Source organism: Apodemus sylvaticus, chromosome 6 (genome assembly GCF_947179515.1).
Source record: "Apodemus sylvaticus chromosome 6, mApoSyl1.1, whole genome shotgun sequence".
Lineage (NCBI taxonomy): Eukaryota > Metazoa > Chordata > Mammalia > Rodentia > Muridae > Apodemus > Apodemus sylvaticus.
In genome coordinates, this window is record NC_067477.1 from 121,176,739 (window position 1) to 121,194,793 (window position 18,055).

Genomic DNA, 18,055 nt, shown 5'->3' on the forward strand with positions numbered 1-18,055 from the left:
GAAGACAGAAAAATTCTGTCTTTAAAAAAAGGAACAAAGAAAAAAGAAAAGAACTATTTGTGGTAGGATAACGTCTGAAATGAAAAAGAGAGCAAGAGTGTCATTAAGGAGAAGCCTCCAGTTCGGTGCTTCAAGCTGTCTAAATGCAACTAAAAGCAAAGGAAGAACTTGAAAGATACTTTTTCTTCCATTCTTATGTTTGGCTTTTAGTCAGTTCCAATAAAAAGTCTAGCTCCAAATCCCTGATTCAGAAGCAATTTAAATTGAGATTTTTGCCATCTCATAAAAGAGTACCACAAGCATGTAGGCTTCTAAATAGGAACAAATGTTTTCACTTATATGTTACCATAGCACAGTTACAGCTAGAGAAAGAAAATAATCTGTATTACAGGTTTTACTGGGTTTCTTACCTGTGTACATGCGACTGGCATCAAATGATGGGAAAAGGTCAATCTTTTAATACTTATCACTGTCAGTGGTAAAATAACAGAGGTCATACAATTAGTAATAACAAAGCATTTCACATCCCCGTGTGTTATTCTTGCTTTAATATAATTTTATTTTATGTGTATGAACGCTTTGCCTGCAGTGTGTGCTTGTGCACCACATGCATGCCTGGTGCCCATGGAGACCAAAAGAGGCCATCTGATGACTTGGAGCTGGAGTTTGTTTGGCTTGCCATCTAGGTACCGAGAATTGAACCCAAGTCCTCTGGAAGAGCAGACAGCGCTCTTAAGCACTGAGACATCCATCTAGCCCCTATTGTTTTTTGATTAAGTATTTAGGTTAGCAGATAACTGATGGGTTTCATCATGGCAGCTTCTTACACATGCATCAGTGTACTTTGTTTCCATTTACTCCCATGTGATCTCTCCCACTCTGGTCCCCTCTCTTTTCTAATTGCTTTCTTGTATGTGTAACTATCACATACATTTCATTACTTTTCCATCCAACACAGGCTATCTTTTTTCTCTCCCTTGATTGTCTTCCTAATTTTAGGACCTACTACTCTTAGTTTTATTTTTATGTGTTTGCAGTTCTGCAACTTTGTTTAACATTCAGCAGTTTAGTTCTTATCTACATTGACCGTCTGTAGTTTTAGGCTAGGAAATTCCCAATGTGTCAAGCTTCTTTGGTGAATTCTCATCCTCATTATGTTTTCTGGATAAACATACTCAGATGCGATGTGGAACACTCTTTGGCCCAGACAGTTTTATTGCGCCTGATATCAGTGCACACCTGATGGGACTCCCCATCTTCTTTGTGGCCAATTTACCGATTTCTTTGAGTGCTGGAGGGAAACGTTTCTTGAAGTCCACTTTGTGGGTGAGCGTCTGAATGTTGATGATGTATTTTCAGGTAGCCACCTTCTTGATAGCAAGAAGAATGGCCCTTCTTGCTACCCTTCTTTGCAGGAGCTATTCTGCTGGGCCCAAGTTGGAAAGACCCCCCCCCCCCTTTCTTAAATGTTTTCATTTATTCGTGCAATTTCACTGTGTTTGAGGTTGGAATCTATCTGCATTGTCCAAGTTAAGCTCCTGGACCTAAACCAGCCTCCCAAATAGTACCACCACTCCTGGCTTGCTTTGTGCCTTTTTCAAAGCTCCAAGACACGGTGGAGAGCTGCAAGTCTAAAGTAGGAGAATCATGAGTTCTAAAATAGCCTAGTCCAGACAGCAAGTTTAAAGCCAGCTTGTACATACTGAGACCCTGCATCAGAAAACAAACACCCCTCCCCTCCAAATCAGTTATTTAATTAAATCCAAGACCTTGGTGGTCTCTGTGACCCAGTGGTGGAGCAGTTGCCCAATAAATGTGTGAAGCCCTGAATTGAGGATGAGTTGGGGGAATGGGAGAAACCAGCACAGGTTCCCTCAGAATGCATCTCATAAGAGTTCATTGTGTTTCAGTAACAATTAAGTAAAGAGATTTTAGCTGCATTTTCTTTACTGCTGGAGTGCTGGCAGGAGACAGGCCCTCCAGAGAGGATTTTTGGGAGGTGAGGGTTGGGGATAAGCCTCTCAGAACAGTGACTGCCACAGAAAGCATTAAAAAAAAAATAGTCTCTTCTCCATGTTTTCCTCCTCCTCCTCCTCCTCCTCCTCCTCCTCCTCCTCCTCCTCCTCCTCCTCCTCCTCCTCTTCCTCCTCCTCCTTCTCTTTTATCACTACCATCATCAAATTTGCTCTGAAATAAGTGGAACAATCTAAGGAATGTATTAATGTGACCACTATTTCAAGTGACTTGACACCAGGTCCTTCTAGAGTGTTAGGGACACTAGCAGAATTACTGTGTAAACCATCAAGACTGGCATGTTGAGATGAAAACAATGGTTATATATGTATGTGATATTATATAAATATGTATTATATATGCACCTATGTGTATATGATATATATATATAATTTTCTTCATATATATATATATATTTTTTTTATAAAGTCCCAAATCTTAATTTCTGGGGTAGGTAAAACATTTCCCAGTTCTAGCCTCATTTTTGAATGTTATTTCCAGTTGGATTATGGGGTTGCCATAGTAAGACATAACCCTTGGGTGTGGATGCATGCATCTATCTGGATATCATCCACACAGTGTCTTGGGCACGTGTGCATGACATTGTTTCATGCTCAGCTCCTTCCAAATGCTGGGAAAGTACCTTTTAATTGGACTTTGGTGTTTCATGGTTTATTGCTAGAGCGTCCCCTGGACTTTCTTATTCAACTTGGCATGAGCTAGTACTAAATCCAGTGGTTTGACCACCAGTGTTCAATGTCAGCACCTGAGAAAAAACACACAGCTGAACTTTGCTATTTCACTGTTGCCCTCATCCCTGCCCCCAAATGCAGCGCAGTCTTGTGAGTAAGATGAGCTCTGAGCTGCTCCTGTTTGGTACTTGGTACCAGCGTTCCCCTGGACTGCCAAGCCTGCTGGAACAATGGAGTTTATTCATCTATAGACAATATAGCCAGTGACACATGCTTGGAAGTCAGCACAGGGAGCACTGAGCACGTGTTTTCCACAGTACCTAGAAATGGACTCAACAGGCTAAAAGGTTTACAAGTCATTGGGGTGGGGATGGCAAATTTTTGAATTAGACCTGTACTTTGGAAATTAGGAGTAATATGCTATTTGGACAATCAGTTCACACTCTTTAGGCCTCTACATTCTTATGCAGTACATAATAATGCTTGGCTTTTATAAAAGTACATATAATATATATATATATATATATATATATATATATATATATATTCCTTCAGCATTGTAACTTTCATGATATATTGCCAGAAATAAGTGGTATTTCTATAAGCTATTATTGCTATGTTTTTTTTTAAATTCAGGACAAAATATCCCATGAAAGTTAGTTAATATCCTATTGATTTAGTAAAATATTGTAGAAGGAAATTATACATGAACAGACAGCACATAACTTAAGACCCAGGAAAATGTTATTAAATTAGCATTGGCAAGAATGGAAAATACTTTTAGAGTTGAAGAATACACTGTTTTCTATAGTTATTCCTGTTGTCATTTTTAAATGACCTTTAGACTAAAGCCTAGCCATCTACAAGGGTGGGGATTTTAGTCTTCATGCCGTCTATTGTGGCCCATGTGCAATGATTTGCCCTTGCCGTAAGCACAGAGCCAATTCTCTATGTTCAAACTATTTCAATAGTTTGTGACCCAGGCTACTTTGACAGAGATGAGAACAAAAGCAATGAGCATGCTGGGAAGAGCGACTGATGGGAGGAAACAGAGTAGAAAGAGAAACCAAGGAACCTAGGGATGGACTTGACAGCACTGGGATGGAAAGCTAGAGTAACAAGACCCAAGTGAAATGGCCAATAAAAAAATAAAATCTAGCTAGAAAATGTGGACTGAGAATAGAATAGCATTACCAGTTTGAAGTTTTTATTTAATTTAAAAATTTTTTTAAAGACAACAGGTAATGAAGGGACTGGAGGGTTAATGGTAGCCAAGGGTGTAGGAAGCCAGGTTGGGAAGACGGTGATCACGGTGAGGGTAACTGAGATTGTAGTTGCCAGATGAAATAACCTGAATCAGTTCACATGGTAAGAGAGAAATAATTTATTATTATCTCTATTGATTTCCCTTCATGGCTTAATGTTCTTATCGACCAGTTAGGCAAAGAGAGATGAAATGTTAGCTAGGACCTGTGGCAGCCCTGGCTGTGGCTCAAATTTGCAGAAAGAGCATGACTGTACCAGAGCAATAGGAAGCCAGAACCTTTTGTTAAGAGGAGAATGCCATATTAAGTTGTTCCAGAAAGCTCAAACTAATTTCAGAGACATCACACAAGTGGAAACTACAATAGCATAAAAGGCAAAGAATACTGAATGTCATCACAAACACCAAGTTTCTGCTATTGATGGGAGTTTTGGTGTCTTCTTTTTAGTGTCTCAAGTATTCTGTTGATAAATCTCAGATTTGTATCTATCATGGCCACACAAGAGCTCCTTTAATATCTAGCCATAAGAATGAAAAATTTATCTACCTTCCCCTACCCCCCACATCTGCACCAAGAGGTAGCCTTCTCTTCCCTAAGGCCAATCCCTCCCCTAATGCCTGTATCCATCACCCCTGTCCTGCCGGGAGCATTATGTGAATTAACTTCTTACTGACTTACACTTTCAACTCCTCCCTCTGCTAACTTTTAGCACTTAATCTTCCTTAAGTCTCAACTTGGAGTCTCTGACAGCTATTTAGATACAGCTTAAAGTTCCTTGAGTGTTGCCAATATCGCTAACTCAACATGGCCAAAGTGGATGCATCATTTTTCTCAGTGAACTTTCCTATTCATTGAGGAAATGAGAGTTCCTCAAGCTTAGGACTGGAACTATAACCTGGCCCAATATCTGGGTAGAAATTAAACTCTGTAAATTCCCTATGATCAATAGATCCATCTTGTTGGATCTATTTTCAGTGTACTCTGTAATTGCCTATTTTTGTCCATCTTCTGGTTAAAACACCATCATCTCTGGCTTGGATGGTTATAAATTGTTGCCTGTGCCTTGGACTACTTGTTGCCAGACCCTACCTGCCCTTGGGGGTTGGAAGTGAGGTGGCTCAGAGCCAGAGCAGGTGAGAAATGCTGCAGCAAACTCCTGAACACTGCTGCAAGCTCCTTTACTACCCTCTACCCACACCCCCTTGGTCTCAAGAAAGCATCTCTTCTAAACATCAGTTCCCGATTGGCCAGCATTGTCTGTTCCAGTAATCCCTGGTCTCTCGGGCAGTCCTCACTTAGGTCCTCCTGCAGGAGATGCTTTTGCAGCTGCAAGGTGGAGTGGGGCCTGCCATTTACGTAGAGGCAGCTGAGTTCCTGCTGCAATAAATGGCTACTAAGCATTTCCCCATCTTTTTTGATGTGTAGAAAGCAAACTGCTGAAGATTTTTATGAACATTTGGGGGTCAATTCTTGGAAACTCTTATATGAATACTTCCTAGAGATAAATATACAACTGAAGTAGAATTTTAAACTTTGTGCATAGAACAAACCACACGAGTTGTTTTAAGACAAGTTTTTTTTTTTTCTAATTAAATTCTATCTGGGGTGTGGATGGCCCACATGCTTTGGCATTTGTATGGAGATCAAAGAGCAATTTTGTGGGGCCAGTTCTCTCAATTTTTACCTGGATCTAGAGGGTTGAACGTAGGTCACCAGCCTTTCACAGAAAATGCTTTTACCATCTGGGCCTTTTCTCTGTCAATTGACTAAAGAAAACATGACACCAAATCATTATTTTGAGTATGTTCCCTTCTTATTTGATTTTAAGGCGTTCACACCAAATTTCCAACCCTACATAGACTGTAGGGAATACCAAGTGAGGGTTCTTCGGCCCCAGATAGATTCCTTAGGGTTCCATTTACTAACCTGAGCTTCTTTTCTGCCGATGTCTTCAGGTTCTCCAGAGCCCTTATCATTTGAGTTGAGTGAACCAGTTCTTCAGTTGGCTTCCCCCATGCCCTTCCCAGGGATGACACTGCCTTTGGCATCTTTTCAGACCTGGAACTCTATGTGTATGAAAATAGATTGTAAGTGCTTTTTAAAAGAATCAGTTACAATTACATAAGAAAAACAACCTCAACTATGTCCAGCAAAACAAAAGAAGCACACCTGTGACAATATAGCTGAGATAAGAGCTATATCTTTGCATAAGATTATAGGTAACATCTTTCCTCACTGTCAATTTTAATGCATAAATGCCATTGTTTTCACATGATGGAATAGATGTTTTTGAAAATGCATTTATAGACACAATAAGGCCCACATGAATGAAATGTGACCTCAGGTAAATGTGCAGGAGACAAAGGACATGTGGAGACTCAGACAGGTTTAGTGATTGCAGAAACACATGGTAACCCAATAGCCCAGTCCACTTGCCCACTACATACCAGATTCTTCACTGTTCACCAATACAGCTCCAAAAAATATTGACAGGTCTTTAGTATGGGTTATTTCTAATTACTTGTGGGGAACTTAACATTTCCCAGGCAACTCAAGAATCATTTTAGCCCTGGCCTATAATCATATACCGCTATTTCCATCTAATTCTTCAGTTTCACCTTTAAAGGTACTAATGGAACTTACATTAGAGAAAAATTGGGGAAGCACTGTCCAAGAAGAGGTATGGAATTCTTATGACTATGGGTGGAGCCTGTTAAATATAAAAGGCTAACAGGATTTTCTAAAGCTAATTCAAATTAGTGAATCTAACTCGAAAAAGAGGGAAAAAAACAAAATATCTTAAAAATTTATGAGGTCTGGCCCCAGATACAGCAGCAGCAGAGGATGATCTTGTTGGACACCAAATGGGGGAGAGGTCCTTGAAAAGACTTGATACCGTAGTGTAGAGGAATACCAGGACAAGGAAGTGGGGGTGGGTTGACTGGGGAAGGGGAGATGGCTTACAGGATTTTTGGGGGAGGGGGCCAGGAAAGGGGACAACATTTGAAGTGTAAATAAAGAATATACCTAATTAAAAAAGAATTTATGGGGTCTCTAATTCTCACACAAATTTGCACATATTCAAACTTTGGGTAATTCTTATTGTCTTCGTTCATAAATTTATTCATTCATAAATTGGTAAATTTGAGGGGGGTCTATGGAGAGTTGTTGCCTCAAGCATCCAAAGAAAGATGAATTCAGGAAGAGAGTTAAGGCATGCTGAGTGGGAGGTGACATGAGGTAGAAGTGATTTTTTTTAAGTAGGGAGGTCTGGAAAGCTTGGCTGATAAGGCAGCTTTGTGATGAGGTGAACGAGAGCTGGCAGCACACAGCTTTATGAAGCCCCTTCCTGTTGTTTTCAGAAAGCAGTCCTTTTTATCTTTCGTGACTGGCACTCTAGGCACAAAGCCATGACTATATGGAAGGAATTGACAAGAAACCTGGACCACCACCCTCTTTTCTTATCTGTTTGTTTTCCTTTCTTTTTTCATTGGATGTTTTCTTTATTTACATTTCAAACGTTATCTTCTTTCCCGGTTTTCCCCCTCCCGGAAACCCCCTATCCCATCTCCCCTCCCCCTGCTTCTATGAGGGTGTTCCTCCACCCACCCCACTCCCAGCTCTCCGTCCTCAATTCTTCTACTCTGGGGCATCTATTGAACCTTCGTTGGACCAAGGACCTCTCCTCCCATTGATGCCTGACAAGGTAATCCTCTGTTACATATGCAGCTGGAGCCATGTGTATCCCTTGATCGATGGTTTAGTCCCTGGGAGCTTCGGGGGCTCTGGATAGTTGATATTGTTGTTCTTCCCATGAGGTTGCAAACCCCTTCAGCTCCTTCAGTCCTTTCTCTAACTCCTCCATTGGAGATCCCCTTTTCCGTCTAGAATTATCTGTCCAATGCACAGACTCCCCCAAATGTCACCCTGTGGTGATTCCAGTGAATGAATGCAAGGACGCATCTGGACGTGAGTCATTTCTCCCCTGTCCTTTCTGCAGCTGACTGTGAGCCTGCTGAAGGTGAGGACTGAATTCTTCCTTCCTTCATCTTGGTAGCTTTTGTACCTAATGCAACACCCGATGCTCAGTGATCTCCAGTTCCATAAACAAAATTGAGAGCACTGAGTCAAACAGCTCACCACGAGAGTCCGTGATGACCTCATTTATGTGCCCCACTGTCCAAAGTGGATAATGTTTTACAGTGTGGTGGCCTATATTTCTCTAGGTCCTGTGATGATCTGGTATCAGAGACTGGCTCTATGAAGTAAGGTGGTGCTGTTTCTCCAACGGGGATGCATTCCATAACCAATTCTAAGATGTTTCAGACCCCAGTTGCCCCATGACATTCTCTTACTTCTATGACCAATAATTGCCATTATATCCTCTTTCTGAGATGATGTGAAAGAGTAATGTCCTTCATACAAGATCAGGGAATGGTGTTGTGACCGCTCACGCTATTCATATCTAGGGGAGTCATCTGTGGAAAGGGGAGCCCAGAAGTTTTATATTATCACCAGGATCATGCTCCTAGGAAAGATGCGGTAGTTCAGATTAAATTGTTGCGTCTCTATGAATCCCATAAGCTTATTAATATAAGTAGAGAATGATAATTGATGCCTCACAGCATCAATATGAATCAATAAAGTTGGGTGAGAGTAAAGCTTCTGTACTGCATCAGGAGATTATTTAATAAACGACCAATAATGCTTTTTACTGTTGCAGTGGTTTGATTGAGAATGGCCCCATTGTCTCATATGTTTGAATACTTGGTCTTCAGTTGGTGGAAAAGTTTGGGAATGGTTAGGGGGTGTGGCCTTGCTGGAGGAGGTGTGTCACTGGCCGTGGGATTCGACTTTTCAGAAGGTCACAGCATTCCCAGTTAACTATCTTGCCACCCGTAATTGTGGGTCAGGATGTAGGCCCCAGCAGCACACATGCCTGCTGCCATGCTCCTTATGGCGATGGTCATAGACTCTAACCCTCGGGAACCGCGAGCCTCAACCAATGGTCTTTCATAAGTTGCTTTGGTCAAGGTATCTCTTTACAGTAATAAAAATGTAACTAAGACAACTACTCATAGTAATAATATTACTATTAGCAAGTTTAGAAAAGGTTTAAAATTGTGTGTGTGTGTTTTCATTTTTATATACTTTCATGAATATTTTCATTTTAAGTGGATATTTTATTTGCTTAAATTTCAAATGTTATCCCCTTTCCCAGTTTCCCCTCTGCAAACCACCTATTCTGTTCCCTATTCCCCTGCTTCTATGAGGGTGCTCCCCGACCCACCCACCTACTCCCCCCTCATCACTATAGCATTCCTCTACCCTGGGGCACTAAGCCTTCACTGGACCAAGGGCCTCCCCTCCCATTGATGCCAGATAAGGCCCCTTCAGCTTCTTTAGTCCTTCCTCTAACACCTCCACGGGGGTTCCTGTGCTCAGTCAATAGTTGGCTGCAAGCATCCCCATCTGTATTAGTCAGGATCTGGCAGAGCCTCTCAGGAGACAGCTATAGTAGGCTCCTATCAGCAATCACTTCTTGGCATCCTCAATAGTGTCTGGGTTTAGTGTCTGCATGTGGGTTGGATCCCCAGGTAGGGCAGTCTCTGGGTGGCCTTTCTCCTTCAGTCTCTGCTCCACTCTTTGTCCATGTATTTCCTTTACATAGGAGCAATTCTAGGTTAAAAGTTTGGAGATGGGTGGGTGGCCTCATCCCTCAACTGGGGGGGGGGAAGCGGGGAGGCATGTCTAACTTCTGGATATGGTCTCTACAGGTTCTCCCTCCCCTTTGTGGGGTATTTATTTTAGCTAAAGTCATCCCTGTGGGGTCTTAGGAGCCTCTTGTTTTCCTGGCATCTGGGACTTTCTGGTTGCTACCTCCAGTTCCCATCCCCCATTGCTACACATCTCTGTTCAATTTCCTGACCCTCTGTCCATCTCCTCCATCTCCTCACATACCTGATTTTTTTCCTCTTTTTCTGCTACCCCACTACTCTTCCTCCCAAGTCCCTTCCACTCCCTACTTCCTTTGATTATTTTGTTTCTCTTTCTAAGTAGGACTGAAGCATCCACTCTTTGGACTTACTTCCTCTTGAGCTTTATGTGGTCCATGAGTTTTATCACGGTTATTCTGTGCTCTTTGCCTAATATCAACTTATCAGTGAGTACATACCATGTGTATTATTTTGTGACTGAGTTACTTCACCCAGGATAATATTTTTCAGAACCATCCATTTGCCGACAAATTTCACGAAGTTATTGTTTTTAACAGCTGAGTAGTATTCTATTGTGTAAATGTACCACATTTTCTGTATCCATTCCTCTGTGAAAGGACACCTGGGTTGTTTTGAGCTTCTGGCTATTATAAATATGGCTGCTATGATCATAGTGGAGCAAGTGTCCTTATTACATATTGGAACATTTTCTAAGTATATACCAGGAGTGGTATAACTGGGTCCTCAGGTAGTTCTATGCCCAATTTTCTGAGGAACTGCCCCCATTTTTTTTAAAAATAGGGTTATTTGATTCTCTGGAGTCTAACTTCTTGAGTTCTTTGTATATATTGGATATTAGTCCTCTATCAGATGTAGGCTGGATCTAAAGATCTTTTCCTAATCTGTTGATTGCCATTTTGTCCTATTGACAGTGTCTTTTGCTTTAAAAAAAGCTTTGCAATATTATGGTCCTATTTGTTAATTCTTGATCTTAGTGCATAAGCCATTGGTATTCTGTTCAGGAAAATTTTCCCTGTGCCCATGTGTTTAAGCTCTTCCCCACTTTCTCTATTAGTGTATTTGGTTTTATGTGGAGGTCCTTGATCTACTTGGACTTGAGCTTTGTACAAATAGATAAGAATGGTTCAATTTGCATTCTTCTACACACTAATCACCAGTTGAACCAGCACCATTTGTTGAAAATGTCTTTTTTCCACTGGATGGCTTTAGCTCCTTTGTCAAAGATCAACTGACCATAGGTGTGTGGGATCGTTTCTGGGTCTTCAATTCTATTCCACTGATCTACCCACCTGTCACCGTACCAATACCATGGAGGTTTATCACTATTGCTCTGTAGTACACTTTGGGGTCAGGGATGGTGATTCCATTCCCCCAGATGTTCTTTTATTGTTGAGAATAGTTTTTGCAATCATGGGGTTTTTGTTATTCCAAACTAATTTGAGAATTGCTCTTTCTAATTCTATGAATAATTGAGTTGGAATTGTGATGAGCATTGCATTGAATCTGTAGATCGCTTTCAGCAAGATGGCCATTTTTACCATATTATTGTGTGAGGTGCAATGTGTGCTTTGAGCTTTAGTAAAGTTTCTTTTATGAATGTGGGTGCCCTTGCATTTGGAGCATAGATGTTCAGAATTGAGAGTTCATCTTGGTAGATTTTTCCTTTGATTAGTATGAAGTGTTCTTCATTGTCTTTTTTGATAACTTTTGGTTGAAAGTCTATTTTTATTCAATATTAAAATGGCTATCCCAACTTGTTTCTTGGGACCATTTGCTTAGAAAATTGTTTTCCAGTCTTTTAGCCTGATGTAGTGTCTATCTTTGTCACTGAGGTGTGATTCCTGCATGCAGCAAAATTCTGGGTCCTGTTTATGTATCCCGTCTATTAATCTATGTCTTTTTATTGGGGAATTGAGTCCATTGATGTTAAGAGATATTAAAGAATAATGATTGCTTTCTATTATTTTTGTTGTTAGAGGTGAAATTATGTTTGTGTGGCTATCTTCTTTTTGGTTTGTTGAAAGAAGGTTACTTTTTTCCTTTTTCTAGGGTATAGTTGCCTTCCTTGTGCTGGCGTTTCCATCTATTATCCTTTGTGGGGCTGGATCTGTGGAAAGATATTATATAAATTTGTTTTTGTCATGAAATATCTTAATTTCCCCATCTATGGTAATTGAGAGTTTTGCTGGATATAATAGCCTAGGCTGGCATTTGTGTTCTCTTAGTGTCTGTATGACATCTGCCTAGGATCTTCTGTCTTTTAGAGTCTCTGGTGATAAGTCTAGTATAATTCTGATAGGTCTGCCTTTTTATATTTTACTTGACCTTTTCCCCTTACTGCTTTTAATATTCCTTCTTTTTTTGTGCATTTGGTGTTTTGATTATTATGTGATGGGAAGAATTTTTTCCTGGTCCAACCTATTTGGAGTTCTGTAGGTTTCTTGTATGTTTATGGGCATCTCTTTCTTTAGGTTAGAGAAGTTTTCTTCTATAATTTTGTTGAAGATATTTACTGGTCCTTTAAGTTAGGAGTCTTCACTCTCTTCTATACCTATTATACTTAGGTTTGGTCTTCTCATTGTGTCTTGTATTTCCTGGATGTTTTGTGTTAGGAGTTTTTGCATTTTCTTTGACTGTTGTGTCAATGTTTTGTGTCTATGGTATCTTCTGCACCTGAGATTCTCTATTCTATCTCTTGTATTCTGTTGGTGATGCTTGTGTCTATGACTCCTGATCTCTTTCCTAGGTTTTCTATCTCCAGGGTTATCTCCCTTTGTGATTTCTTTATTGTTTCTATTTCCATTTTTAGATCCTGGATGGGTTTTGTTCAATTTATTCACCTGTTTGGTTGTATTTTCCTGTAATTCTTTATGGGATTTTTGTGTTTCCTCTTGAAGGGCTTCTACCTGTTTACCTGTGTTCTCCCATATTTCTTTAAGGAAGTTAAGTCCTCTATCATCACCATGAGGTATGATTTTAAATCCGTGTCTTGCTTGTCTGGTGTATTGGGGTATCCAGGGCTTGCTGTGGTGGAAGAACTGGGTTCTGATGATACCAAGTAGCCTTTATTTCTGTTGCTAATCTTCTTGCCCTTGCCTCTTGCCATCTGGTTATCTCTCCTGTTAGCTGGTCTTGCTGAATCTGACTGTGGCTTGTCCCTCCTGTAAGCCTGTGTGTCAGCACTCCTAGGAAATCAGTTCTTTACAGGAGGAATTTGGGTATGTAGAGCTGTGGCACAGGGTCATCTCTGGGGCACAGAGGGAAACCAAAAGGATCCTGTCTCCAGCTGTTCCTTGGTTCTTGATTCCTGATGGCTCTGGGTGGGTCCCTCTTGGGCCAGGTATTTGAGCAGAAGTGGTAGTTTTACCTGTGTTCTCAGATGTGTCAGCACTCCTGAGAGATCAGCTCTCTCCCAGCAGGATTTGGGTATGGAGAGCTGTGGCACAGGGTCAGCTCCAGGCATAGATAGAAACTGGAAGGATCCTGTCCCAGGCTGCTCCTAGGTTCTTGTGTCTTGAAGACTCTGGGTGGGTCCCTCTTGGGCCAGGTATTTGAGCAAAAGTGATAGTCTTACCTGTGCTCTCAGGTGTGTCAGCACTCCTGGGAGACCAACTCTCTCCTAGCAGGATTTGGGTAGGGAAAGTTGTGACACAGGGTCACCTTCAGGCACAGATGGAAACCTGAAGGAGGTTTAGAATTTTTGCTTATAGTTGTTGAACATTTAGATGATCAGTGAGGATAAAACTTATAACTCTATTTGTATTTTAAAATGTATGTCCCTAAATATATCTGCAATGCCATTAAATTAAGTAAAGTGTGTAGTATTCCTGAATGCCTTATTATGTAAAATGATGAATGTGTAAGGTATTATTTTAAAAATTGTTTAGCTGCAGAAAAGGATAGCCTTTAAGATGGAACACATCTATAGTCTAAGGTCACAGTGCCTGCTAAGGGACATTGCACCCAATATTTTATTTTCCTGGTCATTAAGATCATCTGTCAACTTGATACTTTTATTGTGGAAAATACAATCAATGCCTGTTGGGCAGGGAAAGATAGAAAAGCAGTCCCTTGATGTGGTCTAAATTGAGTTTTTTCTTCTTGTTCTTTTAGAGCGTTCTTGAAGTATAATTAGGAAGGAACACAGGCTGTCAAAGGTCGAGAGAACCACTGGCTCATACAGATATGGAGATAATCTGTCTGCTGCTGGAAATGTCTCCAGGTTTTTGACAACGGCTAAACAACCATGGGGTCCAACGGTCTCGGGAAAGCAGCAACACTAGATGAACTTCTCAGCACATGCATCGAGATGTTTGGTATGAACCTTTCTTCTTTGGTGCTTTCGTACTTCTCGATGCTTCCGTTCATATGCAGGTTCCTTATGGAATAGGCTTCAGTGTTTGTCTCTTGGTGTCCGAGGGCAGACCTACTCCATCCCTGGCCTCTGTGTTTCCTCCTCTTCACTGCCCACAGCTCACAGCTCATACTCTAAACTACCACTCATTTCTGGAACATTCCTTGTGTCATTTTTTACTTCTATCTCTTTCATCTCTCATTGGAATTCTCTTTGAGGACATCTGTTGTCATACTAGATATAAATAATTCCTAATAACCTTTCAGAAATGGTGCTTACCTCTCCCATCCAACTTACCAGTGTGTGTTTTCATGCATATGGTCCATGCCTCAGTGAGGACTGTCCTCTCTGACTCATGTGTCTATGTGTATCTGCACTGCACAATCTACTATAATCTTCCTTTGTATATATCCTGTGTCTACCACAACTATGATCCATTGTTTTGCTGTTAGTCTCTTTTATCATTGAGCAGTGGAGTCACATAAGATAACTTTGTTTAATCAATTTAACAATTTAATTTGTTTAACTGATAGAAACCAGAAATAAACCAGAGTAGGACTACTGGATAAAATACAGAATGACTATGGCCAGCAAAATGGCTCAACGTTTAGCACTGGCAAGCCTGAAGGTCTGAGTTTGATTGACAATGCTCACATAGTAGAAAGAGAGAACCAATTCCTGAAAGCTGTTCTCTGACCTCCACCCATGAAGGGCTCTCACTCCCATAAATAAATAAATATACATGCAAGATTGCTGACATTTTGAATTTCAGATGATCAACATTTTTTATAGGACTCAAATATTCTAAAGCCATACTTGTTCTGACAACTTTATCATTATTTACTTTTAAGTCAAATTTACCTGGATGTCCTCAATTTACATTTGCTAAATTCAATTAATTATAAAGCAGAAGAATGGTCACACCCATCTACCTTAGTTTACAAGGAAATAACAACAAAAGATAATACAGACAGTTGACCTTGGGACCGAAGAGATGGCTCAGCAGTTAAGCCTACATGCTGCTCATAAGGATGACAGAGTTCAATTCCCAGAAAACATGTCTGAGGGCTCACAACTACCTGCTACTCCCACTAATGCCTCTGTCTTTGTGTGTATGTACCCACTCCTATACACATAGTTTAAAATATTTGAAAATAAATCTTACAAAATATAATGGGGGCTTAGTGGACATTGTTGACACTGTGATATTAAAGGAAGAAAGATTAACCCTGGCATCTCTTTACCTCTTTTTGATTTCCCACAGATGACAATGGAGAGCTGAGTGACAGTTACTTGCCCAGAATTGTGCTACTGATGCACCGATGGTATTTGTCCTCCACTGAACTGGCAGAAAAACTCCTCTGCATATATCTTTTCAATGGCTGTGTGATGCTTTTAGTCACAAATCAAGTTCTGTGTTTAGATACAGTGTCTGTCTAAAGCCAATAGATTAAGGTAAAGAAAGTCTTATTTAGCTATCCAGCTGTTTTGAGGAGCTGCTAGGCGAGACATCTGGACGATAGATCAAATCATTACCTATTAATACCGGGTGCTTGGCTGTGCTCGAAGACATCAGTAAGATGTGAAGTGGAATAGGAGTTGTACACTGAGGGCTCCTAACTTGTCCTTGACATTTTCAGTGGTAGTGTAATGAAAGAGTATTCTGACATTTCTTCTTGCTGGTAAAATGCAGTAAATGTTTCTAGAACAATGGTTCTCAACCGTCCTAATGCTGCAACCCATTAATACAATTCCTCATGTTGTGGTGACCCCAACCATAAAATTATTTTCATTGCTACCTCATAACTGTAATTTTGTTACTGTTGTGACTAGTGATGTAAATATCTGAGATGCAAGATATCTGATATGTGACTCCCAAAGGGGTCTGGACCCATAGGGATTTTTTCTGTTGTTTTGTTGTTTTTTCCCCTGTAATTTTTTAATTGCTGATATTTTTTGGTATTTTTACAAAATACTTGATATTTATAATTTTAATACTTGATATTTTAATATTTGATATTTCTGACAAAAGCAAACAACCAAAAATCTGTACAAGGCTGAATATTAAATTTTCACATCGATGAAAAATAAATACCCTTTTCTGTAGTAAGAGTTTTGTATTGATTGTTGTATGTAGTATGGTCCCCAAAATGATTAAGAGGTGCACAGATGATAGTGCAAGCAGTCTTACAATATCAGGAGGTTTATGCCCTAAGATCTCTGTGTGTTGTAGAATCTCTAATTGTGTTCTTCTATCTCTGCCTTGTATTATCCAGGAGGCCCTGTGTCACCCAGAACACGGGCAGGAAAGGGAGAGGAGCCTGGGACTTAGAAAGTCTGCCCAAATGTTGGCTGCATAAGCCAAGTGGGGATCAAGCATGCCCTCTTCACATGTCTTCCTTCCGTCTTCCTACAACCTCAAGGGATAAGGGGGTGTTAGAGAGGGTGTAGAGACACTCACCCTGAACACAGAACCTTGGATGCAAGCAGGATCTCTGTGCCCATTGGTCCCACTCTTGACAGGAAGAATGTAGTGGGAGGAAGAGGGAGTTAAGCACTTGAGCCATACATGGACCACGGAATTCATCTGCAAGCAGCACTCTTATTCTTAGTAAGCTTGCCATTACGTGAGACACAAATACAGAGGGCCACTCAGCATGCTCAAGTACAGAGTGGGACATTTCAGATCACATGAAAGTTGAAGACTGACGGTTTCCTCTTGGGATTCTTAACCTACTCCAGGCCCACTAGTCCTCACTCCATTAGGAGTATTGAAGGAGAACCAGTGAGTAGACTTCAGAACAAATAATGCAACATTAACATATGCGACCATGACATTTTAAGATAGTAATGAGATTAAAGTACTTGTTATATACAAACCCAATACAAAAACTCTTTCTTAGCTGCAACAGTGCTTCTGGATGCTATCAATTTCGAATTGTGCATACACTTTCCAGTGTGCTTGTGACCATAACTTGTTGCTGGTTGGCAAGTACTCAGGAAGGTACAACTAACTTCTCCACCAAACCAAAAGTACATCAGTACATCCCTAAGCATTAACAAGCCGAGTTTGACACTCGCATGCTCACAGTCCACTTTCACACCCATTTGACTGTCTCCAGGTCAAGTCCACATCATCCACAATTTTGAAACCCAAACATATCACATCTTGGATTTTTAACAAATTTCATAACAGCTGCACTTACACCATAAGATGTCAATAAAAATGGCACCCAAGTCTAAAAATACACTGTTTTGAATGAATGCACCTTTGACTATAGAATCCCATTAGTTCAGGAGTAGCGTTTCCTCCTTGTGGTATTGTTGGGTCGCCAAAAGTTTCAAAGTTTGAGGCACTTTTGCGTTTCAAGGCTTTGCATTAGCAGTCCTCAGCTTGTAGCTCAAATGTTGCCTGGGATTCTGGTAAATTATTGGAGCAGCGTAGGCTAGGCATGTGCAAAGAAAAGACATGTAAACATTTTCTTAACTACCCTACGTATCGGAATGCCAGTGGAGAAAGCTGTGATGAGTTCCGACTGAAAATCTGCTATTTTATGAGGTAAATACACTTATAGATTTAATTTCTTATTGCTTTGGGTTCTGGAGTTGTCAACAAATCCTGTTTTTTCCTAAGCAATGATACTTCTTCCTGTCTTTGCTACTGTTAGTTCTTCTCTGTTCTTGGTGAGTAGTGTAAAATTTACCTTATGGACTAGAGATCAAGTAGGGGTTAATGCCTTAGGGAGTAAAACCAGCTCATAGATATATATGGTAGATTCCATGTTTTCTAGTCCTTCACCATATACATTGCCACAAATTGGGAGAGAGGTCCCCTCAGCTCTGTTCTGTAGTAAGTCAGGAAGAAGGAAGTTAGGGTTTGCAAGATCTTGGTTCATGAAGGAACAGAAAGACACATGATGGGATTGCTGGGGATAGGAGATGTCAACTTGGAGCTATGGTACTGTGTACAGTGTTATACTCAGTTTATAAGGT

General features: G+C 40.5%; 1 protein-coding gene across 8 annotated transcripts in view; it reads left to right on the forward strand.

The window, feature by feature from the left end:
• Positions 1 to 18,055, forward strand: part of Rasgrp3 (RAS guanyl releasing protein 3) — a 103,501-nt gene that overhangs the window by 52,746 nt on the left and 32,700 nt on the right. For 7 of the 8 annotated variants that reach the window (XR_007978417.1, XR_007978416.1, XM_052186384.1 and 4 more), the window contains 3 exons: positions 13,822 to 14,024; positions 15,327 to 15,429; positions 17,559 to 17,621. Coding sequence is in view for 6 of the 8 variants with exons in the window: in XM_052186384.1 (XP_052042344.1) it covers positions 13,955 to 14,024; positions 15,327 to 15,429; positions 17,559 to 17,621 (236 nt within the window). In the remaining 2 variants the exon portion in view is untranslated. Of the gene's footprint in view, positions 1 to 6,036; positions 6,058 to 13,821; positions 14,025 to 15,326; positions 15,430 to 17,558; positions 17,622 to 18,055 lie in introns of those variants that run through there. The other variant, XM_052186383.1, reaches the window with a different exon arrangement.